General features: G+C 45.0%; 1 protein-coding gene across 1 annotated transcript; it reads left to right on the top strand.

Moving 5' to 3' along the window:
- Nucleotides 1-1,306: 1,306 nt before the first annotated feature.
- radil2b (Ras association and DIL domains 2b) lies at nucleotides 1,307-21,329 on the top strand (the record flags this gene model as incomplete). Its single annotated transcript, XM_079182859.1, has 19 exons — nucleotides 1,307-1,310; nucleotides 1,717-1,885; nucleotides 3,406-3,608; nucleotides 4,398-4,572; nucleotides 6,095-6,327; nucleotides 7,274-7,734; nucleotides 10,189-10,485; nucleotides 10,651-11,043; nucleotides 11,350-11,387; nucleotides 11,484-11,704; nucleotides 12,061-12,173; nucleotides 16,914-17,169; nucleotides 18,204-18,376; nucleotides 18,804-18,948; nucleotides 19,060-19,238; nucleotides 19,595-19,973; nucleotides 20,054-20,292; nucleotides 20,800-20,939; nucleotides 21,032-21,329. The coding sequence occupies 19 exons, from the start codon at nucleotides 1,307-1,309 to the stop codon at nucleotides 21,123-21,125; spliced, it is 3,912 nt and encodes a 1,303-aa protein (XP_079038985.1). The 3' UTR covers nucleotides 21,126-21,329.
- Between the last annotated feature and the right edge of the window lie 1,177 nt (nucleotides 21,330-22,506).

Genomic DNA, 22,506 nt, shown 5'->3' with positions numbered 1-22,506 from the left:
ATAAACCAAAATGAATGTTCGAAAGTTGGGCATTATAGGTCAGTAAAGCCCTGGGAAGTCTTGATGATGATTTCATAGAGAACACGGCCTTTGAAAAAATGTGACAAAATGAATTAAAGAATTCACAGTTTGATTTAATTGTTCCTGTAAACAATGTCCACACCTCCTGTAAACTGTTCAGTGGGACACCAGGAGGTTCAGCTGTTTGCAGGGCTCACCATCTAGTGGTCAACTGGTGGCACACACAGCCTCAGGATCAGGACCATGTTGATTGTTGGCAAGTATTAGCATCAGATTTAGTATTAATATTGGCACAATGCTCTATTGTAGTATTAGCAGCCTCATTAGCATTAGTGTCATTATATTCTGTATCAGTTTAAGCATCAGTAATCCTGGTAAGAGTGGACGTATCATAGGATTAGGATCAATAACATTGGCATTACCTTCTTAGCGATAATAATAAAGTACTTAAATCCTTTATTTAAGTTGAGTAAAGTGGCAACACTGTGATGAAGTGTCCTCCACTGAAATCCAAAGTCCTGTGGACAAACCTGAACTTAAAGGGACAAAACACCAATTTCATACATCAAATTGCTTTACTTGCCTGTGAAAGACGTTGTGCCGTTTCTTCTGTGGCTCTGGAGGAAGCTCGGTGAAGGCAAAATAATAACCCCTGATGGTGTCATCAGGGTCAATCCTGAACACCATGGTTCAGGCTTGGAGACTACAATCATAGCTTGCATTCATTGCATTGCGCTGGTTACATTCATATATATAATTAAATGTAATATACATTTTTTGTATTATCTTATTTACAAAAATCAGTGTATCTATCAGTGCATGGCATGGCTGGATAGCTAGCTTATTTTGTTGTTATACAAAACTGTCAAATGAAATCCAGCCCACTATTTGTCATTCTCACACAATGTTATATTGATAGTGATGATGTTAGTGAGGTTGTGGAATACCTGTAATGTAATGGCCATGAACTGTTGATATTTTTACTCACGGTGAGGTAAGACATGTGATAACATAAATCAGGCTTATAGAACAGTAAGCTCGTTACTTTTAGGCCATAAGTTCAGATCTGTGCGCAGCCAGAAGATGGAGTCGTGAACGCAGCAGCGGTTTGGTTCACTCGGTTCATGGGCAGGAGGACCGTTTCTCTGCTGCTTTGAGTGGAACTCTACAAATCCAAGAGTTTTCCTCACTGCCGAAATATTAGCTAACTTGCTTTAGAATGAAGAGAAAAAAGCACAGCCTGAAGCGCATTCTCCTGTGAGGATTTTATTTTGAAAGTTTTAGCATGGGTGGGCGCGTTTGTGCGCGCGCTTGGCATCTCCAAGCAGCTGCGCTGTCGACGCACATCTGGATAGCGGGTTTGATCTCGAGCTTGAACCCAAACTGCCTAATAATAATAATATGAAGTGTTCAGATTGGGCCACGCGTCGACCCGTTCTCACCTGACGTGTCAGCGTCACAGGAACAGTAAAGCCGCACCCTCGGGGCTCACGCGCCGCCGTCGCACCGAAAGCAGCTCTAACAGCTGGATGAGGGCTGAAACATCTGCGGCGCCTGTGCGTAAAATGAAGTGACTGCGACTCCCCCCCCCCCCCCCCCCCCCCTTGGAATGACGCGAAGCGACCCGCGCGCATTGCAGACGACGGGACGCGGTGATGGTAACCGCTTGTCCTCGCGACTGAAATTATCTGGAAGAGTTTAAGTCGAGCAGGAGCACCCGAGTCCGTCAGACGGGAATGAATCAGACGAAGTTTTCCTCCGAGGAGTTGCGCTCTCTCCCACCGAGACCACCGGTTCTACCCGCAGCCTCGCCACAGAGACGGTTTGTCAAGTTGGGAAGGAAGACAAGTGATGGATCCCAGCAGTGAGTGTGAACCACGGGGGCTTTTCCTCTTTGTACAAATGAATTGTGAGAGAGTCGTGATGTTAGAGTCTTGTTTGTCACTTTTTGTTGTTTGTCTTCTTGTGCTCAGGAAAAGTTATTGGAAACCTCATTCAGTCTAGTTCTCTTCTATATTTGTAAGGTACAGAAGGAGAAGTGCTGTCATTGGTTAAAGGGGAGACTGGAGGATGATTTGATGGAATAAAGACGAAACAAACAAACAAAAAAAGAGGACAAAATGAAAAATTAAACGCTGGTTTCTGGTTTAAATAAGCACTGAACTCCTCATCAACCTCAAAGCTGTTTTATGTAAATCACCAAACCACTGACAGTCTGCTCATGTACCATCATGTTCCATCACTGCGCCTTCTGTCTGTTCTGTAGCAACCAGCTTCATTAAGAAACCTTAAATCTGTTATACCCAAAGGGTGGTGAAAGTGCAGAGAACCTTTGAACCGTGGCAATAAGAAGCTTACAGGCTTGGTCAGAAGTAAAACAACACTTCATTATTTCATTAATGTGCTGAGAGCAGAGAGCTGAGGGAGGCATGGTGAAGGGGACTGGCCGGCATTGTGCTCAAAGACAGACGTGTATGTATGTATGCGCTGCATTGTAGCGAGATTATAGGACCTCTGTGATGCAGGTTGTGATGATGTTGTGTTGCAGAATGTTTTGTGCACATTTTCTGCTACTCGTGCTTCTTTTTTTCTCACCATCTACTAAGTATTTTCTCCATGCCAACATTATATTTTCTCTCATACAAACAGTTGATCTCGCCTTCCCCCATCCCTCTGTTCACACAATGGCGTGGAACTCTGCGGGGATGACGTGCTTTTGTAGGCCAACCTGGGATGTTAGCATCGCACTGGTTCCCTCGACAAAAAGCCAATTGGATTTTTCCTTTTGGATTTTTGCAGAAAATGAGCTCTTCTGCAAACAAACGTTTATCATACTTACACCTTTTGTTCAACACGATTCAGAAATGAACACAACTTTTATGATTTTCAAAGCGCAAATTCAATTGGCAGAAGTAAAAAAGCTAACATTATGGCTACGAAGGAACCCTAACACGGTCACGTGACTTCACATCACCACCTTGAAGCTAAAGGCCGACCAGTCGTGTTTAGCTACTTTTTAGCGATCGCCTTTTTTTAAGACACGTAAAAGCTTAAAGATTCACGTGAGGGGTATTTCCTGACACACTTTATAAATCGTCAAACAAAACATGAAAATCTCTTGAGCTGGTGTTAACCACAGACCTTTCTTCAGACATCTAACCAAAAGCCCATTAAAAGAAAAACATTGAATAAGAGTTGAGGGAACCAGAAGTGCAAAAATGCTGACTCATTTTGGGGTTTTAGGACTAATTCCTGCAGCACCCTTCAGGGAATCTTCCTGCCTCTCTCACTGCCCTTCCACTGCCTGTCAAAGTCAGAGGTACAGTACAAATCAGCTGGAAGCGATTCAGCGTCTTGATCACAGACCTCTCCTCTCTTCTTCAGATCAGCTTCATCCGCTGGCAGTTCATCCACCAGCAGGTCGGCGGAGGCCGTGGCCGTCAGACAGCCTAGCAGGAGCCGCATCCGTCGCCAAACTAACCGCCTCTCGGGCGTCTTTCATCGCGGCCCCGACTCCAATCCGGGCCCCACGGCGCTGACGGCGGGAATCAGGGCCTCGCTGTCCATCCAAGCCAGGAAGGGCAGCAGTAAGTCACCACGACGTCACACTTCTCCCTGCATGTTTATCCAGGGATTTTTGTTGTGATGATATATAGAGCCAGCGGTTTTACAGATAAAGGCTCAGATTACTCGTCACAGTTGTATAAAGTCTTCTGTGGCTCTGGACGAGCTTTTCTAAGGGACCCCGATGATGTCATCAGGGTTATTCCAGCTCGGCTGAGTAGAGAATTGAGCGGGTATGTGGACTTTGACTAGGGCGTTTAACTGGCACGAAGGGTCGAACAACAAAATCGATTGCATTATGGGAAACGTAGGATTCAGCATTGTTTGGAGCTTGAACCATTCTTGAAACTAAAAGCTAGCAAATGCTTTGATCTTGAGTAACTAAGTACCAAACTGAGTTCCTAAAGTGCAATCCTAAATTGCTGAGAGGGGCTTTTAATTGGGGTAAACAAACAAAACCATCATGGAGACAAGTGGCAGTCATTATGAAGTTTTTCATATTGTGTTGAGGGAAAAGGGAGAGTTAAATCACTGAAATTGAGACCATAGTCTAAACAAAGAATACATACAAATGTCAATATTCATACTTAAAGTGCTAGATTTTGTGATGTGATTTTGAATGGCATTGCTGCATACGAGAAATGGAGGAACCAGCTCAACTGACACATATCGTTTCCTGCTGGTATAGATCATAAGTGCGTACGTTATGATTGTATCTATGATAAATGGCAAATCTGCCATCAATAATAAGCAACCACAACTGAGAGCCACCATCAAAACGTCCTCCCTTTGTTGTCACGTGTCGTTGGCAGTGATCCCCGCAGATGCTTTAAGAGCGGACGACCCGTCCGAGCTGTCCAATCAGATAACGGCTCCAGGGATCCTGAAGATCTTTGGAAACGAGATCTGTGAGGGAGCTCACTATAAGAGCGTCCTGGCCACCACGCACTCCAGTGCCAAAGAGCTCGTCAAAGAGGCCCTCGAACGGTGAGACCATGTGCCATCTGTGCACGTGTGTGTGTGTGTGCGTCTGCCCGCCATATGTGTCTGCCTTCGTACGTGGGTCCCTGTGTGAGTTATATTAAGTCCATCCACGCGCTTCCTCTGCTGCAGTATACCTCTGCGCTACGTCATTTGTATATAAAAAGCAGTCAGAACGGTCCTCCATGCACAAAACGTTGGCGGTTGATGAAAGGAGGGCATGTTCATGCTGTTGTGATTAGGATATTTCAGATGAAAGTTGACCCGACCCGCTGTTCTGTTTGTTATAATTGCAGTGCAGTGCACGCAGTGTGTGCGTGCCAAATAGTTTATTTAGTAGTTCTGAAAGGGTCTTGAACAAACCACAGTTTTGTGTGAGAGACAGCCAGTGTCAGGCCAGGGCTTTTAAGGCGGTCTCTCCGGAGAGTGAATGTCTGTCAGCCTCTGCTTACTTTTCAGCCCAAAACATAATGGAATGATTAATAACAGAGGTATTCAGCCTGTAGAGGAAAGAGTAAATCACTTTTCCTTTCCCTCCGTGAGAATTTTACAGTGACATTTAGCTCTATCGTTGCTTGGCTTCTTATTCAGTAATGGGTTAGCAAATACATTAAGCACACTACGACTTTTGATAAGCAGATTTCTGTGCTGTATGCAGGTCCAATGGATGATCCACGGTTAGGATATGATGAGGATTAGTTCAGGGAAACAGCTAATAACCCTTTATCAGTCAGCTTATTTGTACATTGAAGTATTTTAAATGAAAGTTGCTCTAATTGATGCTTTTAGATTCATAATGGATCAAATGTCTGTTGTGAAAGGAGTTGCTTGTAGTGACGAACCCACAGGTTATCACCCGATAATAATACGACAGTACATAGCTGCTAAAGAGCCAGACATTTCCTGTCAGGAGTTGGTTAGGACCAAGCTAGAGGTAAAAGTAAAGTGAAAAAAGGCAATTGTTTGCTAATACTTTCAGCGGTTCAACTTTGTGGTAATATGTCAATGTTGGGTGTCCAGCCTGTTGCGTTGCCCCCTAGTGACCAAAAAAGAAGACTAATGCAGGTTTAAAGCAAATTTGTGTGACTTTTACTGAACTGAGGACACCAGTGACAATTACAGGACAAAGCTAAATGCTAGCATGTAACACGAGTGGAGAAGAGTCATGAACTCACAAATGTCAGTCACACAGCAACATTAGCTAACATTAGCTACTGGTCATACCAGACCAGCCAAGACATGGTGACTACGTGTATTGAATTGAGCAAGGGTGCATGAAAAGACTGCTGAAAATTGGTTCAGTCTATGATGCTTTCAAGTCCATCATCACTGGGTTGGACACTTTGGGGGTACGAATGAGATGCAGCGAGCACTAAAACCTTTTTAAATCTTAGGTATGAACATTGTTTTCAAATGCGCTTTACAATGCAAGAAACCAGTTTCCAAAAGCACTCTTGGATTGTTAAATTCATTTTCCTGCGTTCCTTTTGTCATCCTGATGATAATATCTGTCTTGACATTGTCATAGGTATGGCCTGGGCAAGGAGGAGGCAAAGTCCTATGTTCTGTGCGACACCATTGGCTCCACCGGAGAACATCGGTGGAGGACGGAGGGGTTCCGCGTCGTGAGCGACAACGAGAGGCCCCTCATCCTGCAGTCGCTATGGAAACCCAGAGAAGGCCTCGCGCGGCGGTTCGAAATCCAGAGGAGGAGCTCGATAGAGGAGAAGACGTCCAAAGACAAAGACACCGTCACTGCCGGTACAGCGTCAGAACCCGCATCCTCATTCAGGGTGTCGGCATGTCCCGGAATAACAGCTTCTGCCATTAAATGAAGTATTGTCAGTGTTAAATCCAGTTTTAGAGTTCTCACAGTGAAAATGTGGTTTGTTGGCACGTTGTTTTTCCAGTAAAAAAAATCAGCCAAGCCACACAGACCAAACTATATTTTAATAGCTTCACGATTTCCTTTTTACTTTCCTTGTTTCAATTTGTTACAAATTTTGGCTTCGATGTCATTCTTGCTGCCGTTAAAAAAACGACAGAGAATCATTTCTTTTTATTTAATAAAGATAGCAGACACCGTGCGAATCGATTAAACTTGGTGACACACCCTTTCATTAACACTTTACAGTTTTAAAAATAAAAGCTTTACACAGCAAATGACCTCATCCACTGATATTTACAACGCATGATGCAGCGGAGCAATACTTTCCGTAGACGCTGGACACCACGGCACTGTGCGTAAATGTGCAGGGCGAACCACTCACTATCATTTCTACCGCAGGGCCCCCGGCTGTGGTTGACACAGCTGCGGCCGCGATGTACGAGTGCGTCCTGTTTTGTGTTTTGCTTTTATGAATGGCGCAGCTTGTGATAACTCTCTATCAGTGTCAGCTTGTGGATGCCTGCTGAGTAGGTGAACTTTTTTTATTTTATTTCCATGAGCTCTGTCTTTCTTTCCACTGAGGTCTGTTTCCTGTGTGGGGCTTCTCCGTGTTGACTCTGGCATGTACACACGACGTAGAAATGGGCTCACACACACCTCCGCTTATTTGAGGAAAAAAAAACATGTGTTGCCCTATCGCTACATGCCATTACTCACATGCTTAACGTATTTATGTAGCAGCTCAATTTGCACATATTTGTACTGGAGGGTTCAATGAAATTCCCAACGGTTTTGTTTGTTCATTCATCTCCCCGTTAGGTATCAATGCCCAAGCTCGAAAGCTGCAGAAGAGCCGCTCCAGAGTGACCTCCACCCTCATAGAGAGGACCGCGGGACGAGGCCTCAAACTGTGGCGGAGCAAAAGTGAGATGGACCTCTTAGATTCTGACACAGAGGCCAAACAGGACAGTGATCATGATGAATGTCGCAAGGATCGAAGCGAGAGTCTGAATCAATCTCCGGCGCAGAGCTCCGAGGGCCTGGGAAGGAGCCCGGAACAGAACCGCATTCACAGCCCGGCAGTCCCCTCCGAGGGGGACGGTGGGTCGCACCCCAAAACAGAGGGCCTCTGTCCGCCGAGGCCGAGGGGCGAGCGGGAAGGAGAGGAGTCGGAGCGGGAGGAGACGGAGAGCAGCGACGATAACACCACACAGTACTCCATTCACCCTCCTCACGACTGTCCGTACCTGCTGTTGCTGCAGGGCTGCAGCCCGGCACAGGTATCTCACTCAGACACACAACAGTGTTGGGGGGGTTGGAGGAGTTTTGTTGTCATCCCTTGGTTTTGGCAGTAAAAGTCCGGTAGCTCACAGTTTTGAGCTGTTGAACTCTTCTATGACTTCGTATTGATATGAAACCCCCGGTTAAATCATTGGTCCAGTTTTTTTAATTGCAGGCTAGGTGTAGGCGCCAACATCAGCGACTGTAACATTAACGGGTGGCGAGCTTTCAAGGTCCTTTGACCATTCTATGTCTCCTTTCTGATGATTGACAGATGACAGATAATAACAGATAGTACTGCAGAAATGAGGCCTAAAACCCCAAAGTGAGTCATCATTTTTGCTCTTCCGGTTGCCACAAAGGAAATGCTTTTTTCTTTTAATGAGATTTTGGTTAGATGCCTGAAATAAGGTCTGTGGTTAACACAAACAGATTCTGATGTTGTGTTCTATGATGAAAGTTGTCAGTACCCATTTGGAAGCTTTTTTCGTGTCTTAGATAAGGCGGTGGCTAACAAGTGGCTAAATAAGACGACAAAAAGTAGCTCGTTTGTTAGCCATTTATTGGCGTTATCTTTATATTTTTGACGCTCGCATTTACGTTTCCTAAAATCCCTAAAATTCCTAAAAGTGGTGTTCCTTTGTGAAGATTTCTATCATAAACCTTTATTTGCCACAGAGCGTATTTTCTGAAATAATTCAAAATGCTGTGTAACACATCCTATTCGCTTTTTGTCGAGGGAACCAATGCGTTGCTATAAATTCAAGGGTTGGTTTACAAAAACATGCGTCATCTCGTCACCTCTCTCTGACAGATACTGGAGCTACATAAGCTATCCTCCAAAGATGGTGGCGCCACCCCAGAATGCTCTGTGATTCCCATTTTCTATTGACTGTTTTGGAATTGTGGTATTTAAAGAGTTTGGAGGGGTGGTGTACTTTTTTTTTTTTTAGCCTTTTCAAAACCAAAAATACAAGAGCAAAAGCTGAAGTAAGGAATGGGTTTTAAACAGCGTGTTAATCTGCCCCAATTTAAGCTACAATTATTAGCATGTTTGGCTAACTACCTTACCTATAACCCAGCATTACTTCCAAGGCCACGGAGCACATTATTAACCAATTACAGATTAAATTGAATGCAGGTTATGTTAAAAAAAAATCCCCATTCAGGACTAGCAAGAACAGCATTTTTAACGTGTAGTATTTTCCCACTGTGTGAAAGCTGGTCCTGGGACATTAACAGCTTCTGCTCTTTATCAGATTTGGGAAGTTCACACTTTAGCAACCTCAGCCAACATTTGCTGAGATTGCGTTCTTTGCCAAACGCATCAGATAGCCCTCATCCTAAAAGACCCTTTCCTGAAATGTTTCAGAAATTGCTCAGAATCTGCCCTTGTTATTATAAACTGCATACGCTTGACAGTCTTGCTACAGTAACTCAAGGGTTTACTGCTAACATGTTGACATGTGTACTGTATTGCATTTAAATTGATCAGTGGAGTAACTACTGCAATATGCCCTTTACTCACTGTAAAGTGGTCCAACAGCATGTTTTCTCAGGATAAAGAGAGAGAGAGAGACAGAGAATCATTATAGGAAAGGTCAGCAAACAGCACGTAGAAAAAAAGTGTCAAAACACTGATCAGGAAACAGAAAAAGACAACCCTGGCACTGCTTCCTGGCTGATTACACATGGTGTTAACGGCGAGCAACTGCCACACACATGCCGGCACGCAGAGGCTCTGCGTCACAATTGTTTTCCCAAAAGACCCGTCGTAAGAACATAATCATCTACCATTGAGAAACACTATTGTGAACAAGGTTTAGGGAGTTAATTTGTGAATTAATTCAGCTGGTTAAATCTGTCCCGTTGAAAAAGACAAGGCATCACAAGAGGAATGTCAAACATAACAATCCCTGCGAATTGTGCTCGTTTATTAATCTGTGATTAATAAAAGACCGTGTGTCTAATCAGGCTTGGATCAGGTATTCTAATAGCTCCGCATTGGTCAGACTGCTGGCGTTGAGAGAGACTGTTGTCACGTTGCCGGTGGCGGACGTAACGCTGACAGAGCAGAGCTAAAAGGAGGGTGAATATTGGACTTGGATTCGTCCGGTGGCCAGAAACATGACGTCAAATGAATGCCGACGTCGCTCCGTGTCCACTGGGTGTGGGAAAAAGGAAACTGTTTGCCAACACAGCCAAACAAACTGTAGTCAACGTATCACCTTAATAAGATGAGGTAGAAAGAGAGGTCAGCTGGCTAGTTAGTATAAGCACATCTGATCAAACGTAGAAGAACAGAACGGCACCTGGCAGGAACATATCGATAGAAGATTCAAATTTGAATAAACAGTGCTGTAATGAGTTTGAGACACAAAACAAAAGAATGGAGCAGATCAACTCAACTGTTGCAGATTGTGTGGTAACTTGTCAGTTTTCTCCGTGCTCAGGACTTTGTCATCTACCTACTCACTGGGCCAAACATCGCATTCGGCCGGCAAAGCGATCACGACGACGGCACAAAGGCGGACACCCTTCTCTTTGCCACCGACATCCTCCCGAGGCACTGCCATTTCCAGCGGCATGGCGTCGGCGGCCCCACCGTGCTCTGGCCCTGTCTGAATGGCGCGGTCACGAGGAATGGCGAAGCGCTGAGAAAAGAAGTGCAGCTTGACCCCGGTGACGTCATCGGGATGGGACAGCGCTACCTGTTTCTGTTCAAGGATCCCTTCGCCTCGGCACAAAAGGTGAGAGGGGGACACAGAAGGGACAGGCAGATTGTAACATGTGCAAAGTATCAACTGTTTTATTTTCTCTCTATTATGATCTTCGTTTTCCCAAGTTCCTTAAGCGAGAACATATAGAATGATAAATCATGCTTCATTATTCTTGTTTCTTTCTTGAAAACGAAGGAAGAGGACAATGCCACTCCTGAGATGACTGCTGTCCCCTGGATGCTGGGTCCCACTTCCTCTGCCACTACAACGGGCCATACCAGAAAAACAGTCCTCTGCGACACCTGCATCACAACCTCCGTCGACCTCCAGAGCCCTCAAAACACACGCCTTCCCTTTTCAAAATCCCCCGAACGCCACAGCCCGACTCTGGAGTATGAGAGCGAGGATGAGGAGCGCATTGTCAAGGAGATAGTTGCTATGGGAAGGACCAGCGTCAAAGACGGACCTCCGCTGACCGTTGCATTTTTGCTGTGTCTGTGCCTGCAGTATTCGTCCACATGTCTTCACACCTCAGACCTGCGCCGGCTGCTGTTGCTCATTGCGAGCGGAGTTCAGAGTGCTGTGTGGGTGAGTTGTGGGGAAAAAAGATGTTATGGGAGATCGGCTGGTTGGGATATCAAGGTCAGCACTGTTGCACTTGTTTGCACTGTTACCGCTGTTAGTCGCTAGCTGCCAGCTCAGCCGTCGCCACGCTGAGAGCCGTTTGGAGACAATCCCTCATCGTAGATATACCCCGAATTTGGAATTTAGCACCTCCCCTGTGGTTTACTAGATTTGTTCTTACTTTATTGCCATCTGCAATTTTGTATGAATGAAGGTTATTACTATGATATTACATGTTCATTGCAAAGCCTTTTTTTTGTTGTCACACAGGAGCACACTAAGGACCTAGCAGCAGTTCAGCCTGAAGAGTAAGCGCACCTTACTGTATTTCTTCAGCAATCACTCGCGTCACAGTTCACAGACTAACACTGCAGATCTCCCTCCCTGTATTGCAGTCTCAACAGTGAAGGCTCAAACCCGGAGGACCTCCAGGCTCTCGGGCGGCCCGAGGCGATCTCAGGTCTGCGCCCCCTGGCGGTGTGGATGTCCAACAGTCTGGAGCTTCTGCAGTTCATCCAGTGCCAGCTGCCTCTTATTCTGGAGTGGAGAACCCGAAAAGAGCAGGGACAGGAAGATGATGAAGAAGGAACGGACGATGACGAGAGCAAGGAGGTGGAGAACTTGGGTTAGTCACATTAGGACTAGGGTCCTATTTCCTAAGCGAAATGTTACCAAATCAAATCTGGTTTATGTGTTGGACGCAAATGTCTCCCTGCACGATTGAGCAGGTTGAAAGTTAAGAAATAAATTTAAAAAAATATTTCTACCTGTCTGTCTACTCACTGGAACACTTCCTTCATTTCTTCACCTTCAGTGGTGACACATTCGAATATTTCTTGGTGGAAAAAAGTCCAACGTTTATTTAGCTATCTCACTGACAAAGGGTTTAAAGTTGCCCGTGTGAAACTAAAACACACATTCAATATGTCACTGGACCTCTGAGCTACAACTGTGTCATTTAATAATGCGTGTGATTTCCAGCCCTGGTGGCACTACGTCTGTCCGGGGTCCGTACAGCCAGTGAGGAGACGATGGCTGTCCTGGAGGAGGTCCTCATGCTCGCCTTCCAGCAATGTGTGTACTACATCACCAAGGTGAGAGGATGACCAAGCACATAGCTGAAGCATGCACAGAATATAAATAGATGCACCATATATGTACTTAAATAGTACTCCAGTGTCTTGAATGGGAAAGCTAACTATCTACCTTATACATTCGTTGACAAGGAACTTTTCTTGGCCAAAGGAGAGGAGTCAATGCATGCTTGTGTGGCGACTCCGTCCGTTGATGATTATGATGTGTCGTTTAAGAGAAAGGAAAATAATCAAAGACGGGCTGGGAATAAAGAGCCCATATAGCCACTCTGACAGCTCACTAATAGACCGACCAGCCACCCTGCCAGACTACACTTGTGGCATTCTGACATGGGAGAGAGACAGGACACCAAGGGCCCTTTGTGTGTTTGTGTGTGTGTGTGTGTGTGTGTGTGTGTGTGTGTGTGTGTGTGTGTGTGTGTGTGTGTGTGTGTGTGTGTGTGTGTGTGTGTGTGTGTGTGTGTGTGTGTGTGTGTGTGTGTGTGTGTGTGTGTGTGTGTGTGTGTGTATGTGTGTGTGTGTGTGTGTGTGTGTTCGGGGAGGATGAAGGAACCAAGCCAGGGATCTCCAAGCGCTGCCAAGGAAGATTTACATTGCAACCTATAATATTTCATCACAGGACATGTTCAACCTTAAGTTGTACTTATTACTTACAATAAGTATTACTTACAATAAGTAAGTAATAAGTACCAAATAAGTAATTGATAAGTCCAAATCGAAGAGAACGTTAATGTCACTATGCCTGCTCGATGTGTCATTAGAGAATCGATTGCTAACACGTTAGCGATAACAACTAACGTCAACATTGTGTGTGCAAGTTGTTCCTCTGCCCCCTAGTGGCCAAAGGTGATCATTAATGCTGCTTTTATTTTTGTACATTATTTGCTGATTTGTTTTTATTTTCCTTGGTCAAAAGCTGGCGTCGGCAGGTTTTTTTATGACCAAAATGGCAATAACTTTTCAGCAGAATCAAGTGGCCATGTTTTTAAATAGAGCCCTCCTCCCGCAGAATTCCCCTCTGTTCCCAAGCCGGCGGCAACCTCCGGTTCTGCCGAGTGAAGCCAATGCAGAAGTGTCTAAAAACTTGCATTCTCTCTACTGACCAGCAGGGAGCGACTCCTCCAGTTGCAAAAAGAAGTCAGATTCTATAAAAGTCTATTGTCCAGTATCTTTTTGGCAAGTCTGTCTTCCTGTTTTTGGGTAGTTAGTATATTCCACCGTTGAATCAGGCTTTCCCCATCTAGTCTCCCTATCACAGGCTACTTTTTCTAAAGCCTGGAAACAGAGCCAAGAGGATGTGCAGTTTTGTCTCAGAGCACTTGAATTACGATATGTCCGAAAATGTTATTATAACGTTTTTGCACAATGATGCCAAATAAAACTGCCTATATCCCTGCTTTATTGGGAAGTGATGAATAAAGGATTTAGATCAAAACTCTCCTAAACACGTCCATCCATTATTTTTTTGCATTTATCTCATCACCCCCTCGAAGATGAAAAATAATTTAGGCTCTAAGGAGAGACTCACTACAGCTTTAAACACCTCTGATTGTGTAAAGTTTGTATCGAGCTCTTTATGTTACTTGGAAAATAAGAGAATTTCATTATAGTCCCAATTCAGTTGTGTGCAGTTTTGAAGCACCACACCCATTACATTACATGGAAGCGTGCCGGGAAAGTTTGAGCCGAGAAAATTTGAGCCTTGTGGTCGTGTGTAAAAAAACACCATCCAACAAAATACTAATGATGAGACTGGCCTATTTACAGTACTCCTCCTCAGTCAGTAGCTGAACTAGGTATCATAACTGACAGCTGAGCTGCATGAGCACACAGATTCTCTCCCGCGCAGACCCTTCAATGACCTGGATGCATCTTCTGTATCAGTTTCCCACGCAGGAAGGACGTCAGTGATATGACATTGTATCTCTAAAGAGAAGACTAAAGGAATTCCTGAATAGTTGCTGTGCTGCATGATTTTAGGCAGCACATTTTTTTTGCTCAGTGCATGAGGATGTGGTTATCTACCTGCCCCAGACGTATTTCTCTCAGCAAGTCTGCCTGATGAACTAAATGACTTCCAGATGGGGATTGTCAGTAACTCTAGAAATACTCTATAAAAATATAACACACTGTGCTCATGAAGTTTGAACTTGCAGGATGTAATTTACATTTGACGTCTGAGTTCCCCTGAAAACGTTTGCCAAGGAGACGTGGGTTGGATACAAGAAAATGTGTCTTGTAATATTAACTGCATTAAACGTAAGCTTTTATTTAAGTTTGCCGAAAAATGGTTTGATTGTCTTGTCAATCAAAATTAAGGACGTGCATGGATGTTACAGCAAACAAGAGTTTGGCACTGATTCAATTTTGCATGAAATAGATCAACAACAAAAAATAAATATTTGGGTGTAAAGATGTTTTGTTTTACATTTGCACACTTTTGGGACTCAGCAGGTAATGTTAAAGCTACTACAAGGAACTTTCACTTTGCATTGGTTTTGGCGGCCCCTGTGGACAAACGCGGTAGTGTCTTCCGAGCACCAGAGTCCCTTTAAGAAAACCTTCGCATTCGTTTCACTGCAGCAGGGTCTGACAGTCTGCTCTGTGCAGTCCTGGTTCTGGTTCTGTTGAGTTGAAGGAGTTTCTGGTGAACCTGCATGATTTTGTCTGAATACTTTGCGGAATCCGACCCTGTGACACCGATGACAAGCATTAAGAATAACTAAATAGAAAGCAGGACGAATTCAGTGTGTCACTTCAGAGCGGACGGAGATCTCTACGAAAAATGCTGTCGTGGTGCGAGCACAACTCTCTCACGGGTAAAAACAGCAGTTTTCAGATTTAGCTGGCTCAGTGTGGGCATGGTCTCAGTTTTTCTTGTCCTCGCCAGTTAATCGGGGCGTGTCGTGTCATCCATCATGACTGTCACTTCACAGCGAGCTTCCCGTCCACATCTCTTCCTGGACTGACAGGCCAGATTTTGTGAGGAATGTGGTGAAGTCACCGGTGTCAAGCTGAGGAGTAATCTGGCTAAGGCCCTAATGATTTACTCTAGAATGTATCCTTTCCCCTTCACCGGTGCAGCGAGTTGACATAGTGATTTATGTCGCTGTGTGACCCAGGGTTGAGTTTGTGTGCAGGGCACATTTTAATGTTCTACGGTGAAAACAAGGCAAACAAGAGAAGACTGAGCTGAACATCATCTTCGTCACCATTTCTTTTTTTTAACCTCCCATCCAACAAGACAGGAAGTAGCCTCGTTTCAATTCACACATTTTAATGCACATTTTGAAGAACTGTATTAGAAAAGTAGTTGCGAAACAGCAAAATTAAATAAAAACGTACTCAATTGTGCAAAATGTTTGATGGGCTGAATGGGATATGGAAACAATTTTGCCGAATAGGTTCTGACAAAGCAAACATTTAAATGACATGATCAGCTGTTTCTGCTGTAGGCGTCGTGTGAACGCTTGTCTGAAACACGGCCAATAGTAGCTGACGTGAAAGAACAATTAAAACTTGCCCAATTGAAACAAATTCCTGAAGACCACTCTCCATTTTTCACTCGTAGATGTCTAAATTTTAAAGGTGACTTGATTTGTTTCCAGTTCGCAACCGCTGCTCCTTCTACCACTCTGTTTACTGGTGGATTACAGCCAACTTCTTACCAAACTACACTGTAGTTTGTTACTACAAATAGGAACACGGATGGTGACGCTGCTGGGCTGCGTGGCGACACTTTCTGAAATCTCTTGTTTATTTTGGGGTGTTTCGTGCCCGTCCACCCGTTGCGAGGGGTAATTGCTGCGGGGTGGAAAACAAGAGGCGCCACTGGTGAGCAGCTAATCCAACTGAGGACGCGTCACAGTGAATACAGAGCCCGCTTTAACAGGCTTGTGGGCAGACTGTGTGTTTGCTTGTCCATCACAATGAATGCACAAACAAGCAGACAACACAGCATTCGCACTTTGTTAGTTGTTTTTGGACTCTGGAACAATGCGTGCCATGGATGCATGTGGTGATCCCCGAATGAATGAATCTCCTCTGGCTTGGCTCCGCTGAGTGACATTTTCCAACCAGAAACACTGCAAAATGATTCGGCCTAATAAGTCGCCCTTTTTCCGTTGTCTCATGTGTGACGGGAGCCGTGGCTGTCGTGTTCTGCTCTTTATGTTTGGCCTGCTCTGGCTCGCAGGGGCCTTACAGTAGATGTAAACCGATCTGCTCAGGGTGGATTCCTTCAGAACTCTTCACTCAGCAGTCCTGTTGCAGCGGCATGCCAAGCCCACATCAGCCATATTCAGCTTTTTTTTTAGGAATGTGGATCTACGGCGGCCGCTGGCCGCGGAAGCGTGGTGGGTGTAAGAGTGAGATTGGAGGGGAAGGGGGATGTCTGTGTACAATTAGCCCAAACAAAGCTATCGTTGTTCAGGCTTGCTCTCAAGAAAAAGGAGGAAATGTTACGAACTGTCTCTCTCATTCCTTTTTCTCTTGTATCATCTCGGTGGTACTGCGAGAAACACAGAGAGACAGACGCTCTGAGACAATATGGGTGGTCTGAAATCTGGGTTAGGAGGGTTTCATGTTTTAGTTTACCCCAGTGATCAGAAGCTCCACCACACAATGTTAACTTTTCCAACCTCAAATGGACCCGCAGGAATTGTCAACACTCTCCGGTTGTGAGTCACTCTCATACTGAGCTGCACAGTTCCCCTTATTCAACCGATTCTGTCTCATCAGGTCCTCTACCCCGTCCTGCCGGCCCTTCTGGATTGCAACCCATTCAGGGAGAGTCCTGACCTGCAGGCGACCGCCGAGAGTGGTGAGAGCTGTGGACTGCAGGTCCCAGGTGAGATCCAGCATCTCGTGGATGTTCTGACAGAGACCTGGAGACTGCTGCGCGACTGTCAGCTCCATCCGGAGATTTCCTCGCAGCTCATTGGCTACCTCTTCTACTTCATCAACGCGTCACTCTTCAACTCGCTCATGGAGAGAGGTACCAGTGCACAGAGTGTCCACATAGATTGTATTAGCTCGGCACACAGAGGAGCATGCAGGCTTAGAATCCCTGGAGAGTAGAGACTCCTAAACTCACTCACATACGCACTTTCTCTGGCCGATAATTCTCTGTGACATAACTTCTGCGATAGGTTCAATGGCGTTGACAGAATAACATTTCTGAACCAATTAAGCAACAAAACTACTTGGTTAAGTTTAGTAAAAGATCACTTTTCATTTCACAGAGGACACGAACACCAGTATCCTGGGTGAAAGTTTGACCAGTCCATTCACTACAAACTCCACCTTATGTTGCCTTTTGTGGACTTTGATTAAATACATTTGTGATATGTCAAAATACGCTCCCTCGAAATTTAATTGACAATTTGTTTCTGTTGTATGGGAATGTAATTTAGAATATACCAAACTAAACCGATAGATGCGTGGATGGATGTATAGATGTAGCACTGTAGCACTCAGCCTGCTGGAGACATACGTCTTTAAAGAAGCGTGTCACAATATTATTTTTTTTCAGGCACAGTAAATTTCCTGAAACAGCTGGGCACTGTAGTTTTTAATCAGTTACTCAAACAGGAGAAAATAGTGCATTTGTTGGGGACTACTTTCAGCCGTGGAATAATACACATCTGGTGCACAAGAAAGACAGTGTATGTGGGACTGACACATAATTAACAATATTGCCCGTTCATGGTAGTAAATGTACGCATACTTTGGTTACACACATTCCTTGTTAGTTTTGATAGTATAGATTCATATTTCAAGGGATTCATTGACGACAAGAATAATATTGAATAATACCAGACTAATCCTTTCCTTTTTGCTTGGATTATAGTTTTGCTGTGGCAGTTGTTAATATTACTGATACCTGAGAATCTGTCCAATCTGCATTACCTAATTTTCATGAAAAAAGGCAGGTGGCAGATTTCTGCTCGAGACCTTTAGAGCTGAGAAACCCAAGTAAATGAACGAAGAAGTGATTTCAAAGACGACTTTCTCCCGATGTGTACACAGGATCCGAGCCAGGTTTCTACCAGTGGACCAGAGGCGTACGCATGCGGGCCAATCTTGACCTGCTCCTGGACTGGGCTCACGCAGCCGGACTGGGAGACCTGGCCTCAGAACACACACACACACTCTCGTCAGCTATCAATCTGCTGGCCACACCTAGAAAGAATTTACTGCTGGTATAGATCACACACACACACACACACACATACACAGTACACGTTCAGCCGAGTCGGGTTTATCCAACTATAAATAATCACCAGAGACATAACAGACTGAGGATTTGGTGGTGTGATTTCTGCAGAGTAGGCGAAAAAGGATATCAGTTTCAATTCTTTGAGTATTTCTGTGTAATATTGTATGCAGTTATTTATATAAAAAGAGTTGTCCTGAATAAAAAAAATATTTATAAAAAGGTTTAAAGTCTGCATGCACAATTCCCATTGACTTCAGGTGGGACAGGACTGTGGCCAGCTGATAAAGAAGAATCAGGCACGGTATTTCAGCTTCCCCATGACATTCTAACTACAACGTGTGTGTGTGTGTGTGTGTGTGTGTGTGTGTGTGTGTGTGTGTGTGTGTGTGTGTGTGTGTGTGTGTGTGTAGACATCGTGGGTGTCCTTGCGGTCTGACTACCCTGCCCTGAGTCCGGCCCAGCTGAACCACCTGCTGAGTCTTTACAGCCCAGCATCTCCCTGCAGACACACCTGGACTCCATCTGTTCACGACCGGGCCGCAGCACACGAAACCGGTGAGAGGTCCACATCCTGGTCAACTCTTCTCCCTGTACCTTACTTTCTTTCACACCAATGCCAATCGTGAATATAATAATCCTCAAGTTGCGACCCCTTTCTTTCCTCAGCTGACATCCTGGAGAGTTTCGACACCCACCATCCTCTGGTGCTGCCGGACGAGGGTTACCAGTTCCCACTGGGCAGGCGGGTAACAGATGCATCCCTAAGGGAACAGCTGGACAAGCTCAAAGAGTTCATGGCGGCCCTTTCTGACTCGCGGTCCGATGAGGTCACAGCTACTGAGGAGGTACGTACCTTTTGATTTTTACATGCTGGACAATGTAGATAATACTGACAGCAGTTGGGAAATATGATTCATGTAAGATTTTCACTTGGCCGACGTGGCAAAGTTAGCATATGGTAAAGAGTCGGCTGATGCCAACGTATGTCTAGTGGCATCGCTTGAGGGAATTTATCAGACACACAGCTCCCTCTGGAGACAGAAAGGGCTTAGTACAATTAAGTTTTCACACTAGTACTGCTCAAGCTCTATAAACACACTATGATGTGTCAAATTGGTAGTGTTCGCCTTCATATGAAATGCCAATTTTCAAATGTGCTTTTCTAATTGATCCTGACTGGTCTGTATGTCGTCCCATGGAGGCTAAACTGACTGAGACGGAGGTCCTTTCAAACACATCGCCCGTTGAGATGGTCTCATCCCAGGCTGCTGTCCGTGACCGCCAGTCCCCTTCCACGACCTTTGGTGCTTTACCTCCATCGACCTCATCGCCTCCCTCTCCCTCCTCCACCCAACACCCGGACGAGTTCACCTCGTGCGGTGTCCTCCTTTTGTCCCGCAAGCTAAGAGATCTGGAGCTGCAGACCGGAGAGGCCGGCGACGCGAGGAGGTCGGCTCTGGACCCTTCCTGTCTCCTCACCCCGCCCAACACCCCCCACCTCATTGATCCTGTTGGTAAATGGATGAAGGGTGACGGTGAGACACTTCTCTGGTCTTCTAGTGTGGACGCACGTGATGAAGGTATGGCACAGGGCTACATCACCGTTCGTGTTCGTCTGCGGTAAAATAAAACTGAGCGTGTCCTTTTGTTTTCTCCATAGGCGGATTAGTGTTTGAATGTCTCGCTGCACTGGAAGTAGACCGTTTGAAGCCAGACTACCCCAGCGTGAAGAGGTTTGTCGACTTAAAAGAGGAAGAGGAGGAGGAGGAGGAGGAGGAGGAGGAAGAGGAGGAGGAGGAGGAGCGGGAGGCGGTTGACGATGACAGTAATGATGAGGTTTTTAGCTTGGATCTGGAGCGAGGTGAACGAGGACTTGGTCTTGCCCTGGTTGACACAAGGGTGAGTATTGTAGTTCATAGTTCTACCTCTGTCCTGCTGTTACTAAAGACAAGACTGAGTCACGTAAGCGCGTTAGCATTGCTGTAGGAGACCGAATAGTGGAGCAGCGACGGTGACTTCAACCACAGTAGCTGTTTACTCAGCGAAACACAACCATGCAGATCACATAAAATAACAATAAACTAAAGCAAGTTACCAGTTTCACATTTAGTTGCTATCTAACAGCATACTGCACATTGCAGACACTTTTACTATCGAATGCAGATCTGTTCTCAGTTGTAGTTTATTTAAGGACAGTCTGTGGTTTTGCACACTTTAAAACACTTTGAATTTACAAATTCTGTGGTTATGGTTTTCCTACAATACATTCAGCGGTTTGGTTTTAAGCTACTTTGATCGTGGGAACACTGATATCATGAGTCAGCTTCCGAAAGAGAATTTCTACTTTTTAATGTGGAATTAAAAGAAGTGTGCAGTGTGCCATGACATGTTGACCTCACCTTCTAGGACACTTCCACGAGGGTGAAAGGCATCTTCGTCCGCACGGTGGTCCCCGACTCCCCTGCAGCCCGGTGTGCGAGGCTGGTACCAGGAGACAGGATCCTGGCCGTTAACGGAGTCAGTCTGCTCGGACTGGACTACCAGAGGTGAGGAGGATTCAAATCTGAGCAAACTCAAAAATTTATATCTCAAATTTGAATAACAGATTTATTTCCACTGTCTCTTCCACCTGTGTTAGTGGAAAGGAGCTGATCCAGTCATCCGGTGACAGACTGAGGTTACTGGTGGCTCGATCTGATTGGATGGCCGCGGCTCTACAGACCGACTGCTGACGCCATCTTTTAACCAAGACTGTTAATGCACCACGAGCGCACTTAAAGATGACTTGAAGAGCTTATTTAACATTCAAGCTCAGGACATGGACATTAACAAAAGGATTATGTGATTGTGAAGATTACAAAAAAGCACTATAAAATGAGCTACTTCCTGGTTAAACTGAGCACCAGGTTTTTAGCTGCTCAATGTTTTTGTTCTTGTTCATTTACATTGTGAGAGCGACAGCGTGACATTAATTATTGACGTGTGCACCTGAGGCTGCGTTCCAGAGAGTTTGGTATGCTTGGGTTCCAAACATCACTGTTGCCATTTCTGCTCCAGCCCTCATTTCAAGCAGTAGATGACTTCTACGTAGGGGGGGGGGGTCAAGACCAACTCAAACATTTTGAGGTTAAGTCCAAGACCAGGTCCAGTCGATGTGTTAAAAAATGTTTTAACCGGCCGCCGTCAGCCCAACAGCCTGCAATTATAGATATATTTGCTGCAACAACAGCATTGTTATGTCAAAAATAACAAACACCAACTCAGGTGTAACATCATTGCCATTCTTGGATTTAGATTTAGAGGTTCTTATCCATCTTCTGGATAAAGTGATTTGATATGCAGTGGTTGTTACATGTTGTTGCTAAATGAACCATAAAAAAAACCTATTGTCACTTATTCTTCCTGGTTGGCTCATAGTCACAGAGAGTCAGCCATTTCATTTTGTTCCTTTATGGCAGGTGTGGTGGAAAATATTCCTATACCTGCTGTTAATGCTGAAATACATAATACCAAAAACCAGGTTGTCTTTTAAGTATTTATTCTCTGCGCAGAGAAGGTTCAATCATCACAACAGAATGCGTACAGTCTCGGTGAGGAAGAACCAAGAAAAAAGTGAACAAGCTTTCTTTATACAGAATGAGCAAAGGTGGGGGCCGATGGCCAATGTTACAGACATTTGGTGTCAGACTGATCGGAACAACAATGAACAACAAACGGCCAGCAACCACAACAAGCGGCCCAAAGGCCTTGGTGCTGGAACATTCTCATACAACACAGTTAGTTATCTTTGTGAACAGGCGAGGGAGAATTCTTCTTCTGCACAACAGAGACACGGTGAAGTTCAACAAAAATGACTAATGCATTAATACAATATAATGAGTAGAAATATATATACTACAGAAAAAATGACCATTACGGTAGTTAGCCACGCTCCTGGCCAAGGGTACAATCATCATGGTGGACCGTCACAGCCCGGGGGGGGTTCTACTCAACCTACTTTCTTTTTGAAAAGAGAGGCGGAGTGCACCCAGTCCTGGATCTGAAGGGACTCAACAAGTTCCTGAAGGTCTTGCCATTCCACATGTTGAGCACAGTAGACGTTCTTCATGCTGT

This window comes from Pholis gunnellus, assembly GCF_910591455.1.
Source record: "Pholis gunnellus genome assembly, chromosome: 21".
In the NCBI taxonomy this organism is placed as follows: domain Eukaryota; kingdom Metazoa; phylum Chordata; class Actinopteri; order Perciformes; family Pholidae; genus Pholis; species Pholis gunnellus.
This window is presented reverse-complemented; position numbering and strand designations above follow the sequence as displayed.